Source organism: Rhea americana, unplaced genomic scaffold, assembly GCF_003343005.1.
Source record: "Rhea americana isolate MKP2758 unplaced genomic scaffold, rheAme1 scaffold_1, whole genome shotgun sequence".
Taxonomy (NCBI): domain Eukaryota; kingdom Metazoa; phylum Chordata; class Aves; order Rheiformes; family Rheidae; genus Rhea; species Rhea americana.
In genome coordinates, this window is record NW_028185038.1 from 6937164 (window position 1) to 6953805 (window position 16642).

At 40.3% G+C, this 16642-nt stretch overlaps 1 protein-coding gene across 1 annotated transcript in view; it reads left to right on the forward strand.

The window, feature by feature from the left end:
* The window catches only part of RELN (reelin), a gene marked incomplete at its 5' end in the record, with an annotated part of 298722 nt that overhangs the window by 235500 nt on the left and 46580 nt on the right, over positions 1-16642 (forward strand). The window contains 11 exons of the mRNA XM_085298374.1: positions 326-402; positions 1895-2053; positions 3985-4173; positions 4406-4679; positions 6126-6266; positions 6362-6539; positions 8003-8087; positions 10452-10634; positions 12054-12225; positions 12306-12408; positions 14995-15224. Coding sequence (XP_085154500.1) covers positions 326-402; positions 1895-2053; positions 3985-4173; positions 4406-4679; positions 6126-6266; positions 6362-6539; positions 8003-8087; positions 10452-10634; positions 12054-12225; positions 12306-12408; positions 14995-15224 — 1791 coding nt within the window. The remainder of the gene's footprint in view (positions 1-325; positions 403-1894; positions 2054-3984; positions 4174-4405; positions 4680-6125; positions 6267-6361; positions 6540-8002; positions 8088-10451; positions 10635-12053; positions 12226-12305; positions 12409-14994; positions 15225-16642) is intronic.

Sequence of the window (16642 nt, forward strand, 5' to 3'; positions counted from 1 at the left end):
AGATCTGGTGTAAGGAGCAGATTTGCCTGCTCTGGAGTTCTTGTGCCTTGTGTGAACCAGGCTGTTACACTGCTGCTCCGTCCAACAACTCACGTATGAGGCGCAGAATCGATGAGCCACATCAACTCTTACACCTTGAGTCCTCCACTGCTTACCATGACCATACTGGATTTCAGTAGAAACAACGTTAGCTACTAACCACTGAGCCTGGAATGATGACCGAGCTGAAAATCTCGCATCAGGCAGGAGGGGGAGGGTGCTTYGGATGGATCTTGTCCTAGCCAAAGTTCATTACTCTTCTCATCTACCCTGATTTTTTTCGCAGGCTAGTTCAGTTTTATGTACAGATTGGAAGCAAGACTATTGGGAACGCCTGCAACAAACCCAGAGCCAGGAACGAAGGTAAARCCTCTTTTCATTATGATCAGCATTTTGCATTTTGAGTCTCTTACAGTGTATTTACCTTCTAGCAGCTTTACAAAATCAAAAAGATTGTTTTTTTTTTTTCATACAGATCAGTTAGCTTTTCACTTTTCACAGTGAATGGTAGAAGTTAACTAGTAAAACTATTTACTCTAATTTCAAGTTTGTGTTTATATTTATTTCCACCAAGCCTGCTGCTGCTTTATCCATAAGAGTAACTTATTGGAGCTGTGGTAGTCTAAGAAAGACGGGATTTGTAAAAAGAGGTTAATTGTACTAACTGATAGGAAAACAAGTAAATCGGCACATACACACAGGATGTTCTTCTGGTCTGAAACACAAGGCTTCAAGTTCAGGATAAAGTTTTCAGGATATGCCTGAAAAGTTGTTCATCTTTTCAACCGCATAATGAAAGACTCCCTTTCACCCCATTCTCGTGTGCGATTTACCTCAAGTGCAAAGTTATAAAGCTGTAGCTGTAAATATATTTAGCCTAAAAAAATATTTCCTAGCCATATCCCCTCTTATTTTATCCACATGTTTATGGTTTGGGGAGATGAGWGTGGATGATTTGGGGATCTGGGAATGCTCAGCAGAATTTGGGGAGAAGATTCTCTGCTTGGGTAAAGTAGTTTAATTGTAGGAAGACAAATCAGTGATGTCTGGTAGATGACAAAACCTCATTTTGCTCTCAGTATAAATCATTTAGCATCAGTGACTGCTTCCTAATTTATGGCAGTCTTATCTCCATCTTTCAACGGAGATTACTCAGARGATTTGCTTCTCCTCTCATGTGCAACAGACTAAGTCACAAGCAAAACAACTCGCTTGGAAAATGCTTCAATCTAAAACAGATTTGAGAAAAGAAATATACAGGAAGAGTGCTGTTTCTTTTGTCCTCTGGGCTCATAAGTGACTTAACTGTGTTTTGGTCCAGTTTTGCAGTGCTATAGGTAAGATGTAAGGGTTATCTTAAATTATCTAAATATTAAGATTTTTTTTTWAAGAATGCTGTGAGCTTGTGCAGGTATTGTGAGCATTGTGAACTAACCGTATTGGCAGCTCAGCTATCAGAATTACAACCTAGTGTCCCACACAAACCATAAGGATTCCCGACATGGAGTAAATACTGGCTATATTAAGAAAGTCATGTTATTCCTATGGTTTCTGTGGCACAATCATTAGTTTCACTGAGATTGTCATTCCCCCCCACCCCAAAAAAAGATTYGATCTTTTGAGTTTGGTGAGAATAGGCAGCACAACTTGTGGCAGCCAGTAAGGTTGTATCGTCTTTCCAACAGGAYTCTTTGTCCCCAAAATGCTCCTGGACCAGGAGCTGCTGGATGGGCAGAGGAGACACTTGCATGAGGTGGCATGTGCTGGCCTGGGGCTGGCAGCTCCTGCACACAGGATGAAGAGTTGCCCCCATTTTTCTGCTCAGTCTGAGTAACTTCCTTAATGTTGCATACAGGGCTTGTCGTTCAGTACACAACTGATAACGGGATCACCTGGCATTTGCTGCGGGAGCTGGATTTCATGTCCTACCTGGAACCCCAGATTGTTTCAATAGACTTACCTCGGGAGGCCAAAACCCCYGCAACTGCCTTCAGGTGGTGGCAACCCCAGCATGGTAAGCAAAGCAGTCCTGAAAATTCATTAAGCAACACTTCTCCCTATGGACATGTTCTGCAGAAATCTTAACTTAYCAGAATAGATTCTGGTGAACAGTCTGCATTCTGAAAGGGTTTTTGAAAGTAAATTCTGAAAGTATTTAAGGTTAGCTGAGTCACAGTCTATTGCACCAAATGGCTTATTGGGCTTCAGACTAAAGTTGTTTCAGAGCTAGGTTTAAACCAAAAGCCGTAAGAGAAAACAGAGAGGGTAAAGTGGGAAAAGACTACAGAGAAAATACTCCAGAAGATTACTGGATTTACCTAAGTATGCAATGACCTTGARTGCAAAGTAGCCTACACATTTTATTTCATTTTTTTGTCTGTTTTGGAAGAGGAGGTGTAATTTGGCCTTGAGTCTGCCTACCCAGTGGTTGCCATCTCCCTCTATTAATATCTCTACRCTCCAAAGCAAGACCACTGTCCCCTGTCTCAGGGTCACAGAGTCCTGCTCCCTCTGCAGCTCAGCCAAAGCCCATTCAGCCAGGGCTCATTTCCCACATCCTTAGCTGAAAGCAAAACCCTGGTGCTGACTGATTTCTACAACTGCTGTGAGAGCTCCCACCTTGCATGGGGGCAAACTGCCACTATTAAAACTATCCTGATTAAGCATCCAACCTTTGTGCAAGCTCCCACATCCCTGTTTTTCATCTGGAAATAGAAGGTGATACTCAAATATATAGCAAAGTACATTTTACAGCAATTCTCTGGGGAAAAAGCATACAGATTACAGTCAGGTAATCAGGGTATGTAGCTTCTTGGATATCGTTTATCATTTTGATGGCTGTTTTTAATTTGTACATTTGCTTAAGATTTATGTGATAGAGTTAATTGTCCTCACAAGGCAAGAGAGTAGACAAGGCAAGAGGGATGTGATTTAATTAAGAAGCTGCTTCATTTGGGAAAAATGCTGAATAATAGCTGATGCACCACAGACCATCATTCTGCCATGATCACTTGCACTGCTCAGTGGTGCAGTGTCAGTCCTGATGCTCCCTACCTGTGTCCTGCCAGTGGCCACTTGTGCTGTGGGGCTCCTGGGTGACATCCATCCTTGCTGAGACCAGTCACTCTGAAACAACCTGATGGCAGGCCTGAAGTTCCCAGTAAAGAAGATGGAGTTTATGACTGRAGGCTGAAATACCACTCTCTATACCAGTGCCAATAGGTGACAATCATTTCTCATAAAAGAAATTAGTTCTTTCAGAGATGGTCCTTTGTTTACCATAACTCAGTGAAGAGTGACCTTAAAGCCCATGACCCGTGTCATGGCACGTAGCCCTGGCACATAGCTGTGAGCTCACATTTCATTGTAATGTATATTCTTCTCTTGTGAAGGAATGACAGTGGATGTAAGTAAGTAAGATGATGTTTCGAGGGTGCCAGTAGAAARGTGGATTGGGGTGATGGGGATTGTAGGCTGGAGAGCAAGAAGAGAGAAGTTTCCAAGAAGAAGGTGAACAATGCTTCTATGAATATCATCTAAATCAAGAGCTTTCAGCATTTTCCATCATGAGATATCCTCTTCCGTAGTAAAAAACTTAAGGAGCTAGACAGAGGCCTTTCCGATTTAGCTGTGTGGCATCATGCAAAAGTTGCGACCCACAAAATGAAACCTCCCAGTCGAAGGGCTCAAGGAGTGTCTTGTTCAAAATTAGGGAGAGTGCATGATGTCAAAGGCATTCAAGCTTGAGAAATGAAGAGGAAAATATCTGTTTCTCTGAAATAGAAACATACCCTAGAGTCAAGGTTAATCCTTGAGCAATGTGTTAGTCACATCTAACAAAACGATTCTGACTGACTGAACACTGCTCATGAGCTGGATGCAGGATGTGGGCATARCAAATAACTGACAGGGACTCCACTAACCTGCCTGTTCGTCTGTTTATAGGGAAGCATTCAGCCCAGTGGGCTTTGGATGATGTCCTTATAGGAATGAATGACAGTTCTCAGACTGGTTTCCAGGAGAAATTTGATGGAACTGTGGATTTACAAGCAAGCTGGTACAGAATACAAGGAGGTCAAGTAGACATCGACTGCCTGTCTATGGATACTGCTCTGATGTTCAGTGAAAACACTGGTATGTGTCACCAAACACTGCTACATCCATATGTGCCTATTTTATAAACTGTGGCTAGAATACGTTTTTACAAGATGGGAAGTATACAAACATTCAAGTACATAATAACCTGCAGGGAAGAAAAGGTTGAAAAAGAAGCTGAAAATGCAGATTACGAATAGGAATGTGAATGATAGTAGTGAAAGTATATGAAGAAGGTATATATACATTCTTTTGTTCTTTCTTTTTTTAGGAAAACCTCGTTATGCTGAGACTTGGGATTTCCATGTATCAGCTTCCACTTTTTTGCAGTTTGAGCTGAGCATGGGTTGCAGCAAGCCATTCAGCAATTCCCATAGCATCCACCTGCAGTATTCTTTAAATAATGGAAGAGACTGGCACTTGGTGACAGAGGAGTGTGTCCCACCAACCATCGGCTGTCAGCACTACACTGAGAGCTCAACATACACTTCAGAAAGGTTCCAAAACTGGAAGAGAATTACGGTCTACCTTCCACCCGCAACTAAGTGAGCAGTGTTCTTCTGGCCATCTAACGTGACATAGATTTTGCTGATCTAATTTGAACAAACATCCACTAGCTTGGGAATTTTCTGCATGTCTGTTAAATTATTAAATGTGTGTTGTCACGCCACCAGACTCTTAAATTTCACAGCAAAATATTTCATCAGATAGAATGCAGGAATTTAAGGAAGTACCACATTTCTATCACAGCAAGAGCTGTAATGCTAAACTAAGCTTTTCTGAGATTCTAAGATTCTTTTACTAAGATTTACCCAATAAGAAGCAGGGATTATTGCACCAACCCATCCTTTCATTTGAAAGTATTTTCTGTCTTTGCACATAAGGTCTAATGTTATTTGTCATCAAAGATTTAGGCCTTTTAATCATGACATTCAGCTTTACTGGATGCGCCACCTCCRGTCTTCTCACAGGGAGGAGAATTAGGTGTATTTCTTAATGACATTACACTGTTCTAAATGGATGTGAGAGATATGCTGACATCTACCTCTCTGATAAACCATACTCAAGCTCAGAAATACCAAATGACAATGAGAGTTCTTAACATTACTCAGAATAGTTCTGTAATCTTCAAAGCATCCTACACATTATTGCTATAAATTTCACYGCCTAGAAAATATGGTGGTATGGAAGGTCATATAGTAGATGAACCAGGGCTAGGATTAACATCTCAGTTTCTAATCCCATAGTTCACTCCACAAGATCATGCACCTGCTTCCCAAGAGTCTTCTTCCCAAGAATAATGACATCCTGGTCCTGTTGAAATCAGTGGGTAGTTCTGGRTGTGTTGGTCCAGGGTCAGCTTCACAGCACATATCTTGTCTGAAAGAAATCTAAGATGCTCTAATCAATAGCATTTTGATAGATTTTTTTTTTCCAAAATGCTTTCCCCATCTGAGCATAGCAAGGCAGTCAGAAATTACAGCACTGTGYATGCACGTGCATATTTGTACATACATATTCATGAATATGTTGTTATATGTATATATTAACATATATTAACRTTGTTTCTTCTTTACATGACACTGAACACAAATGAACTTCTATTGCTTCTTACTTTAGTAAAGTAACTATATTGTTTTAACCCTGCTAGCAATGTGTAGAGCTATTGAATGCTAATGTAGCTAACTTTTTGCTCAATCACTTTGCTGACCTGTAAGTGTCRCAGTAATGGTGACATTCTCGGTTTTCATTCAAGGCATCTCCTTTAGAGTCTGCTGAACTTTGTCTGWAAACTAATTTGAGGAGTCATTCCAATTTCAACTGGAATATGATTTTCATGTGATTCTAGCACCTCTTCATACCTGACTCATGCTTAGGAATCAGGCTGGTTAATACACTGTCATTCTCCTGAAGCCTGTGGAAGTTGTTTATTAAGCGCTGTGTTGAGCAGACATTTTGAAGCTTGAAACACATTCATTCTGCTTTTCTAGCTCTCCCAGAACTCGGTTCAGATGGATTCAATACAACTATGCTCCCGGCGTTGATTCTTGGGCTATTGATAATGTTGTCCTGGCTACTGGATGCCCCTGGATGTGCTCAGGCCACGGCAGCTGTGATGCAGGTCACTGTGTGTAAGTAGGAACCTGCTCTACATTCCTAATAGAAAGGATGTTGTTTTTTATTTAGGGCAGGTGGATAATACCTTTTCCTCCCAATTTGTTGCTAGGTGTGACAGAGGTTTTGGCGGTCCGTACTGCGTCCCTGTCGTTCCTCTCCCTTCTGTCCTGAAGGATGACTTCAATGGCAACTTGCATCCAGACCTTTGGCCTGAGGTCTACGGCGCCGAGAGGGGAAACCTGAACGGTGATACCATCAAGTCTGGAACAGCTCTCATCTTTAAAGGGGTCAGAAACTACTTATATTGAAAAAGTGAATGAAAACCAGCAGGGTTAAAAATATACTTTATATTTTTCATTGTTTTCCTCATACATTTATTTCAAAGGCTTTAGGCTAAAATTTGGCATCTTATGTTTTCCTGCCCCAAATATGCACCATGTTCGTCACATTTTTTTTTATGAACAAATGTTTTTTGTCTCATTTTTGGCTATTAATTTCATTTGTGATGTCAAGTTTAATAAATTCCTCCTTAACCATCAAAAGAAATGAATGAAACTCTGTGCTTGAGATTTTTGAGGCCAAGTGACTGATTTGGAAATATGGTACACATTACAATCAATGGCATTTGTGTCTTGAAATCCCCTGATTGGCTTTTGAATATTTTGAATGATACAGATTAGACAGCACTGTAGTCTATTTAATTAATGTTTATGTAGTTAGAATGTGTTTTACTTAATTTTATCTTTTTAAAGTTTTCTAGCTCTTTATACATTTTTTTAAAAAATTAAAGGTTTAAAAGGGCCAGAAAAGACCATATTTTCCAAACCTTTCACTTCTTCTACAAAACAGGAAAATACCTGTCCCCAAGAAAAGCTTTTATTCCTGTAAGCACACAAATTTTGTGTTCTCATATGAGTGTTTTTCATTTGATACTGAATCCATTGCCTCTGAAACAAAGTGTAATTGTAACTTTGAGTATAGAAATTATTTCTATATAAATATTTCTTTGTGAAACTTCAGCTCCAGAGCATCCTCTTAGGTAATTTAAATTACAGCTGAGGATGTGAGTTGTCTTCAGCATGGATTGGTTGTTCCTGTAGGTTGTTCTCCCAGGGAAAGGGTTCGGAGAAAGAGGGAAGCTCTGTGAGGCGGCGYCTGCCAGCCCTCTGCAGAACTGGGACCAGGTCTGGCCCCAGGATCCACAAAACATCGAGCTCTTCTGTTTAAGTGGACAGGGCCTTGAGACTGACTGTGAGGTTTTGTGCCTGCTCCTTTTCTATACTGCTCTGATGCTAAGTCAAGAGGTTGCCCGAGGAGAGGATATTTGTACAAAACATATACAGAAAAGGGCGCCTGGAGAGGAGGCTTCTTGCCTCAAAATGAGGGCACTTAGTTACTATATGTTCTGCAGAAAAAATGGGTGTCCTGGCTTGGACTTGATGTCCTCCTAAGTCAGCCGCTGTGATTACAGATCACATCCCAGCATGAACTGCATGGGTGTACAACTGTCTGAACATGGTCATGCAGCTGGCCTGTGGCAGTTATCTCACACCTATATTGAGCATTTGCTGTTACTACATCTCATTTTGCAAGAAGTTTCACTATCTCCATTTTCTGTCTGGGAAAAATGTGGGACCAAGAGGTGACTGCGACCAGCAGTCGCTAACAGACAATGTCCAGGCAATAGCAGGCTGCAGAATGTCTCAAGTAAGGGAAACTGAGATTTGCACTGTATATTCTGTGTTTTCAGGAAGGACTGAGAATGCTTGTCTCGAGAGATCTAGACTGCACTAATACCATGTACATCCAGTTTTCGTTTAAGTTTATAGCCAAAGGTAAGATCGCTGTTGATGTCATATCACGTCTCTAGCTGTACTTGGTARCATCACAGAGAAAAGTATGGATTTACATTTTCAACTTTAGTGCACAATTGCCAGTTTAGTATACAGAACTTGCTACCAGACTAGGTCATCAACCATATATGCAGCTTCTAAGAAAAAAAGTGGTTTCTAAAACAACAAAACTAGTCCTTTCTTTGAGCACAAAAGAAACAGGATAGCTCAAGATTTTTGGAGATTTTGCAGTATGTTGGGACATGCATTTATCAATTTTTTAAGCTCATGAGATGGTGCCAATGATAAATTGCTTAAGGGACTGGTAAGCAATTTGCAAATGTCAGCCCAGTGGATTAAATATTGTTCCCGTTTGACTTTCTAGCAGGTACTGTATACATGAGTAAAAACTATGCAATTCTAATTAATTGTGTATGAAAACTAGGTGACATTTACAAGCCAAATTTACAAGTTGGTGTAACCAGCCCGAGGCAGTTTCTCTAGTATGAATATGCTYGAGCAACCAATTCACTCCTATCCGGTTCCAAGCATCTGCCTTCTCTGGGCTTGTCAAATACTTTCATCTGTGAGGAGTTACACAGTGGGGAACCACTAACTTGGTAAAATGCTTCAATCACTTCCATGTAGTTTGAGACCTTTTTCCTTGAGTTTCTCATAAAACTATGGCTTCAAGGCTGAATGCTCAGCATGCAAAACCCCTATGGGAATGGCATGTTTGCATGCAAATCTGATGGAAAATGAAAGATGTTCTTAGCTTCTGCAGGACTAGGCCCTAACTTACTTGTTCCTTTGCCAAAGGACAAGATGAAAACAGTTTTGAACCATCTTTSTTCCTAAATAAAAATCTTAGACAAATCTGTCTGAGCAGTTAAAAATGTAGGTCTTTGAGAATTCAGTTTGATTCCATTTAATGGACATTTAATCACATACATTTGTCTATTTATTACTATTGTTCAAAATTTTTGTGGAAAAGAGAGAAARCATTAATAACCAAAAATATGACATGTCCTAAGACAATAACATGTGCAATAATCCATGTTTAAAAGTAAAATCTTCTGTGAAGGCTTCTTTTGCAAAACTAGCCCTTGAAAATATTTTTAAATATGATCATTGCTACAATATTAAAACTGTTACCAGCAAAAATATTGTTCCAAAAAGCAGAAATAGGCAACGGCTCAAGGCTGGATGTTGATACTTGACTCACAGGAAGTAAAGCAGTGAAACTGCAGGCAAAATCTTTTCGGATTAAGTCTGCATTGCTTGCGAGTCCTCGGCCCGAATCCAGGGACCTTGACCCAACAAGCTCGCTAATGTTGAGCGCAAATTAATACCGTTTGGCACGTATCTCAGCCGTAAGCGGCGTGTTGATTGCTGCTAATCGCCACGCACAAGCTGAAGGGAGCTCGTAGCTCCCGGCGCGGCGGGCGAGCTCGGGCGGGAGCGCGCGGGCTCTGCGCCCTGCCTCGAGCAAGCCCCGCGGTCCGAGAGCGGGACGGGGAGAAGCTCTCGGCCCGCACCGCCCGGCGAGGCGGCGCTTGAGCAGCCGGCCCCGGCGGCGGGGGCTGAGCTGCCGGCTGCTGCCCTGGCGCCGAGCTGGTCCCCGCTTGGCGCTGCGAGGCGGCAGGAGCGTGGGTTCGTCCGGGGGATCCCAGCGAAGGGGCGCCRGCGGCGAGCGAGGGCTGCGAACAGCCTCTGCTGACTTTTTAAAGMCGTTAATAAAAGGAGGAGGAACCGGTAGTCAGAAAGCGTAGATTTTGCTCTCTGTTCTGCCACCGATTTTTAGAGCCAAACTTTGCTGCTCTTTTTTCTTAAAACTTAATAATAAAGATCTGAGCTTTCTGCTAATTCTGTGATTTCTGGGCATGACTATGTTCTCATCAGTGTAGTCAGAACCATAGACTATAAATTTGTGAAGATAAGGACTATGTTTTTATCTGTGGATGCTACAGATGATGATGATAGTATCTGGTACCTGGGAACAACAAACAAATAAATATTGAATTACTGGAAGATGTCTATGGTGCAAGGAGCTGATTTGTGCTGATCTAAAAAATTATAACACTTAGGTAGCTTCTCATCTAAATAAACTAACTGTGACCAAACATATAATCAACAGCAATGTAAATTTACTGCCTAATTCATTAGCATTTCTCAGGCAGACATGCAAGGAAAAGCTCAAGATGCATAATACACATGTAACAGCTTAAGTTGTTATGAGAACAAGGCCGTGTTTGGTAATAGATGTCTGAGTAATCTAATTATATTTACACTTGAAGGAACATTTAGAGATAATGCTTTCTAAAAACAGATTATAATGAACATAAATGCATATCCCCTCTGCTCTAGGTACCCCGGAGAGGTCTCACTCCATTCTGCTGCAATATTCCATCAGTGGTGGCATCACTTGGCACCTAATAGATGAGTTTTACTTCACACAGACTACGGATGTTCTCTTTATTAATGTTCCACTGCCGCACACAGCCCAAGCCAACGCGACACGTTTCAGGCTCTGGCAACCTTACAACAACGGTAAGGAAGCGACCCCCCTGAGTCTCCAGGCACACGCATGCATAGCGGTGTGTTTATGAGGGGCTGGACTCAACAAGAATTAAGACTCTTAAATCTTGTTTCTCATATTTCAAATCCTTCAGTTAAAATTATCATGAAATAATATTTAAATGTCTTATAATACTACAATGTGTTATATAATAAAAGTAGCTTAACCTACCCCTAGACTAGGTGCAGAGGACTAGCAGCTTCATTGGCCCTGGAGGAATGGGGAGACCAAGCAACACTCATAAGATTAACTTTACTCAAGTTCTTCTCATTATTTTTAACAGACCTGTTTGTCATTTATACTCTGGCTCCATTACGATGCTCCAATTATATAAAAATGTTCCAAGTGGAAACAGGAATTGAGCCTTTCTTGCCCAGAATTAGCTAGGCATTACAACCCCAATTAGAAAGAATGCACTGAACAGTTAACCTTTTGTTTAAATTGTAAAGGAATGGATAAATCCACTAGAGGAATGTAGCTTATTTCTCCTGATTACAAAACAGCTACCAGCTGAAGAAATCTCTTCTCTTCTCACTCTGTGCATGATCCTCAGCAGGAGCTGACTTTAAAAGCACTAAAGATGCCAGTGATAATTTAGACATAGTCATATGATAACCCTTACTCCAATTCAGGCAAATGCTGAGCTCTCCTGTAATAATAAGTGTGAATTCAAATCCAGACCTAAGAATCCTCTCCCAGTTCATTCTTCTGATGAGTCTTACCTAAAACATTTAACTAAACTTTCCTTGTACACATTATCCTTAACTAGGAAATTCATCTAAGAGAAATCTTTTGCCTTCTCTAATCAATGTGAAGGCTTTTGTGCAGGTGAGAAAAATGTTACACAAAAGATCTGGCAAGATAATCCTTCCTCTCCCATTTGAAAGTGTTCTTGTGCCATTACGCGACGCATTTGAATTCCATAATCCATTTAAGAGGAGGTCGCTCCCTTCCCTTCTCAGAGAGCTTCCAGCTAGCACACACAGATTGCTGAGTGCCAGGGAAAGGGTACAGAATGAAATAATCCATTTAGGCCACTTGGACATTACAGCAGCAGCTCATTTAGATGACTCTAAATTAAAGAAGACATTGATACTAGAGTTTGCAAAGTAAACGCGATTTAAATGAGAGAGACTTGCTCAACAGAGGTTTGTCACCCTTCAGCTGCTGTGGCTTTTGTAGATTTTGGAGGAATGAGTGTTAATTTTGTAGGGTCAGGCTGCACAGTCTTGGAGCAGCACGGGAACACTTTTCGTGGAACGATTCCAATATCACCTGCGAGGCCACCCCATTAGCCCTTCTTGCTCGGTGTCATCCCCATGTACTGGCTCCTGTTCTGCTTTCCAGGATTATTCTAGTCTGTAATAGGAATGTTGCCCTTTTCTTTCTAGGCAAAAAAGAAGAAATCTGGATTATTGATGACTTCATAATTGATGGAAATAACCTAAAGAATCCCATGATCCTTTTGGATACGTTTGACTTTGGTCCCAAAGAGGATAATTGGTTTTTCTATCCTGGTGGAAACATTGGGCTTTACTGCCCGTATTCGTCTAAGGGAGCACCGTAAGCATCTCTCAGCAATAGATAGAAAAAAGTGACTATGAAAAAAATTGAGTCTAAAATACCTTTACTTTTTTTTACAGGGAGGAAGATTCTGCTATGGTATTTGTTTCAAATGAAGTTGGAGAACATTCCATTACAACACGGGACCTGAGTGTAAATGAGAACACCATAATCCAGTTTGAGGTGCTTGCCCTCACAAAGTTACCTTTCCTTTTGCTTACAGAGTTTTGTTCCCTTGGGTTCTGTTCTTGGGTGTATTTGCCCAGCTGTTACAACTGTCAGGCAGAGAAGTCTGCCAAATTTCCCCTGAAATTGTTTGATATTACTTTCCTTCTTGTGGGTGAGGGTTTTATCACATAGATAGGGGAAACTTCTGTCTCAAAGTCTATTTTCTTTCTAAATTACCACTTTTTCCATGCACTCATACTTGCACTGATAGCCTTAGAGCCCATGTCCTACAGGTTGGAGGGTCCCTGCTGGCAGATAAGATGATGAGCACCAAAATATAACGAAGGTCTAGACTCCACATTACAACTTGCTCTGAAGAGGTGTTGCAACACTTCCATGAGCTGACCCAGAAACATACGTATCAACTACGACATCAGAAATTAATCTTTCCTACATGCTGGTTTAACTGCAGTGGTGGTAGTGCTTATCTCAGAGAGCTTTCCTTTTGCTGCTGCCTATCCTTTCATAGAGGCTCTAGTGGAAGCTGTTCTTTGCCTGTTTCAGCCTGAATTCACTCTATCTTAGGCAGTTATTTGAAGCTCATCAATAAAGAGTATATATTTTTTGCTTCTCAGTGGAAGCTGGCGTCCCCAAAGGCAACACATAGTCTAAACTAAACTGTGATTCTGGTTTATCCTAAATCTAAATCATGCATTGGAGAAGCCCCCCTCCCCAAATATTCATCAAGGAAGCCTAGGGTAACTGCAGATGGGAAAAACCATTTCAGCCTACTGTGTATTAGTTTAGAGAGGTAATTACATTGGCATTAAGATATTGTAGAAGAATCTTTCATGTAAATTGCCATGCTGCAATTGCCAGTCTGCTTTTAATCACAACTGTAGCATGCTGTAGTGTTAAACAGCAAAAGATACTAGTTTATAAACAATTACTGAAATGATATTTAGGATTTTCCAAGAAAATTAGGTTTAGCTGTGTACTCATGCACACTTCAGTTTGTCATGCAGCTAATTCATAAATTATTGAATGCAAACCATTTTCTGTTTTAAAATATAGATTACAGCCTGTAAAACAAAAATGTTTGAGGTCGCTTTAAGATATTCATAAGTCTTCAGAGCCTTAACCTCATAAAACCTACATGCATACTTCCATACTTCCATGTGGTAAGAACATTGTTTGAAGGAAGTTAAATTACTTCAGCTCACGTTTTTGAGAGCATTAGTATAAATGAAGATGTTATGCATAATGCAGTAGAGTTTCTCTCTGTGTCTCTAGAGTAAAAAGCTATACTGGGTCAAGCATCTCTCTAAGCTTCCAGATGAGTAGACAATCCTCCTAGTCAAATGTAGGTTGATGACTCTTCTGTGCGGTGAAGAGTGATGAAGGAAGTTGATGTAGGATACATTTGCAGCATTCGTGCACAGTTCTGTATACTACTGGATTTGGGAAAATTTAGATTTTCATTACAGAACAATATGTTAGAAAGACACTTATTTTCACTAAAAAGAGAAGTAAGATACAAAATTTCATAGCTTTAGTGTATACTTTGCATTCCCTGTGCAAGTTTTTATTTACTGTATGATCGTATTTTATATGCCAAACTCATCCTGTAACAGAACTAATTCTTCTTCTTTTATATAAGCAGTTTGAAACTAAAGAATATCTTAAAATCATTGAAAGGAAAGCAAACTAGGGGCACAAAAATGATTTCTTAAGAGGTACCAGGTTCTGTACAAAACTTTCATTTTTTCAGAGTACTAGCTTCAGGATACTAAATCTTTTTCAGGATCAATTGGAACCAGTAGGATCATGTAGGATTCCTACATTTCCTACTGTTCTTTATATTAAGAACTTGTAAGAACACCTTGAGAAGTTTGACACTACCAAGCTATGTTTTTGGTGTGACCTAGAATCTAAATCAAATCCAGCCATGCTACTCTTTTCAAATCTGTCTCCTAAGGCTTTGCTGCAATACATGAGCAAAAAAGGGTAGTGAGTATGAAAGCTGAAGAGCATATTGAAGTGATACAGTGTATACCGTGAAGGGTAATTCCTGTGTCATAAGCTTTTTTTGGAAGTGTTACAAAAAAGAGGACCATAGTGCAGCTGAACAATTTAACAAAAGGTTTATGTTTGCACATTTGGTTTTAATATTTCTGGATTTTAAAATGTACATTCTTCTGGTGCTATAATTAGTTCAATCACTGCCAGAGGACTACCAAAGCTGATGCAATTACTTCAGCCATATTAGCAGCTCTCCTCCCTTGGGATTTTGTCTAATAAAGTTCATGCTTTTCTCTGAGTGGAAGTGTTTGTGGATTTCATGTTCCATTTATTTTATTACCAGCCAGATTGCAATATGGACATGGACGCATACCATGGGCAGGTAGGGCAATACAGAAGAGGTCTCTCCCTTTTGCACGTCCTGAGTTCATCATTCCAGCTGTTGAATGAGTTCCCAAATCATCATTTTCCTAGGCCAAATAAACTCTGCACCAGATGAGGGAGGCTGACTGAGATTAGTAGTGATTAGATGTCACAATCTGTCTGTATGTCATCTCCATTTTATCTCTTGGACCTCAGATCAATATTGGATGCACCACCGATAGCTCCTCCGCCGACCCAATAAAACTGGAGTTCTCACGAGATCTGGGGGCAACCTGGCACCAACTTCTCCCGTTGTGCTACAGTAGCAGCAGCCACCTCAGCTCCTTATGCTCCACTGAACATCACCCAAGTAGCACTTACTACGCAGGCACTACCCAAGGCTGGAGGAGGGAGGTCATTCACTTTGGAAAACTGCATCTGTGTGGGTAAGTGTCCTGCTCCTGTTTATGCTTCGTTGCTTGCTTGCTTGTTTGTTTTCTGGTTCCCATCCAAAATGTTCTGCCAGCGCAAGAGCAGCCTGTAGGAACTGCCATGCTGGGACAAACCAGATGGCCCATCTTTCTGTATTTCTTGTCCTGAGCAGCAGCTCATGTTCAGGTGATTCCCCAAAACATGTCTTACTTAATCATATACTGCTGTATTCCTAATGAAAGTGGGGTTTGATCCCAATTACTTATCAGYCTATGCTTTGAAACACAGTTTTTAAGTGACAATCTTGCTTCTCTAGGATAAACACAGGTAATTCACCATTTATCTGTATCTGATGCTGACATTTTTGTGAAAGTGGATTGCATAGTAAAATAATGGAAAAGTGACTCTCTTAAGTTCTTTGAATGCCCTCTATGCAATAAGTGTAGTAGTCATTTGACTTTATCAAGGGTATTCTTGCATGAAATTTGAGATTCATTAGAAGATGCAGTAAAATGTGAGGGAGTCTTAACTTGCTTCTACTTTAGTGTAAGAAAATGGACTTATCTAAACTCTCAAGGTCTCTTGTAGCTGCACAGTTCTGTGATTTTGTGAAATTAACTGCTGCAGTCTATTAATCAAAACACTTAAAGTTTGTGGTACAAGCCAGGTGGGATAATAGCAGATATAGCATAGAAAAATAGTACATGCTAGCAGGCATAATAATACTTAACTTTTCAAAGTAATAAGGAGTACCATTTACTTTTTCATGGAAAATTCTATCTTTCAGTATCAACTCAATTTATGTAAAAGATCACATCATTAAGGATTGCATGTATGAATGAAAATGGGGTTTGCAACCAGAGGCTCTGTTTATGAGTCTAGTGTGTGTAGTGGCCCCTCCACTAAACAAGTAACCGAATTTGTGGTTCTGAAAGTATGAAAAGACCTAAATGAGAGAAGAAAATCAAGTTTGGAAAGCCTGGATGTTTAATAATTTAAGAAATTTTTTAAATTTTAAACTCAAATATTCTGTTTTATGACAGTTAACATTTCAAGCATGGAAGAGTTAACCATATCTTGCAACAACTCATCTGTCCTTCAGCTTTACCCCAAAAGAATTATTTGACCCTTTACCCTTTCCTCAAGTACCCATACATCCTTCCAAATGACAATTTTTGCTATACAGTCTCCTACCTCATTTCAACCTTCCAAGTATTTTGATTTAATACTCTATTCCTGAGTAGGTCTCTCCCATTTGTCTGCCTTTCCTCTATTTCTTTCCCATTAGGCCAAGCCAAAAATGAATTGCTAATAGCTAGCTAAACCCAAAGCAGTAAAGAGCAGCTTTCATGGAGCATTTGGTGTCATGAATATCTTGGGCCAAGGGGGTAAAATGGCATTTTCTCCCCCAGGATCCCAATAAAGACAGAAA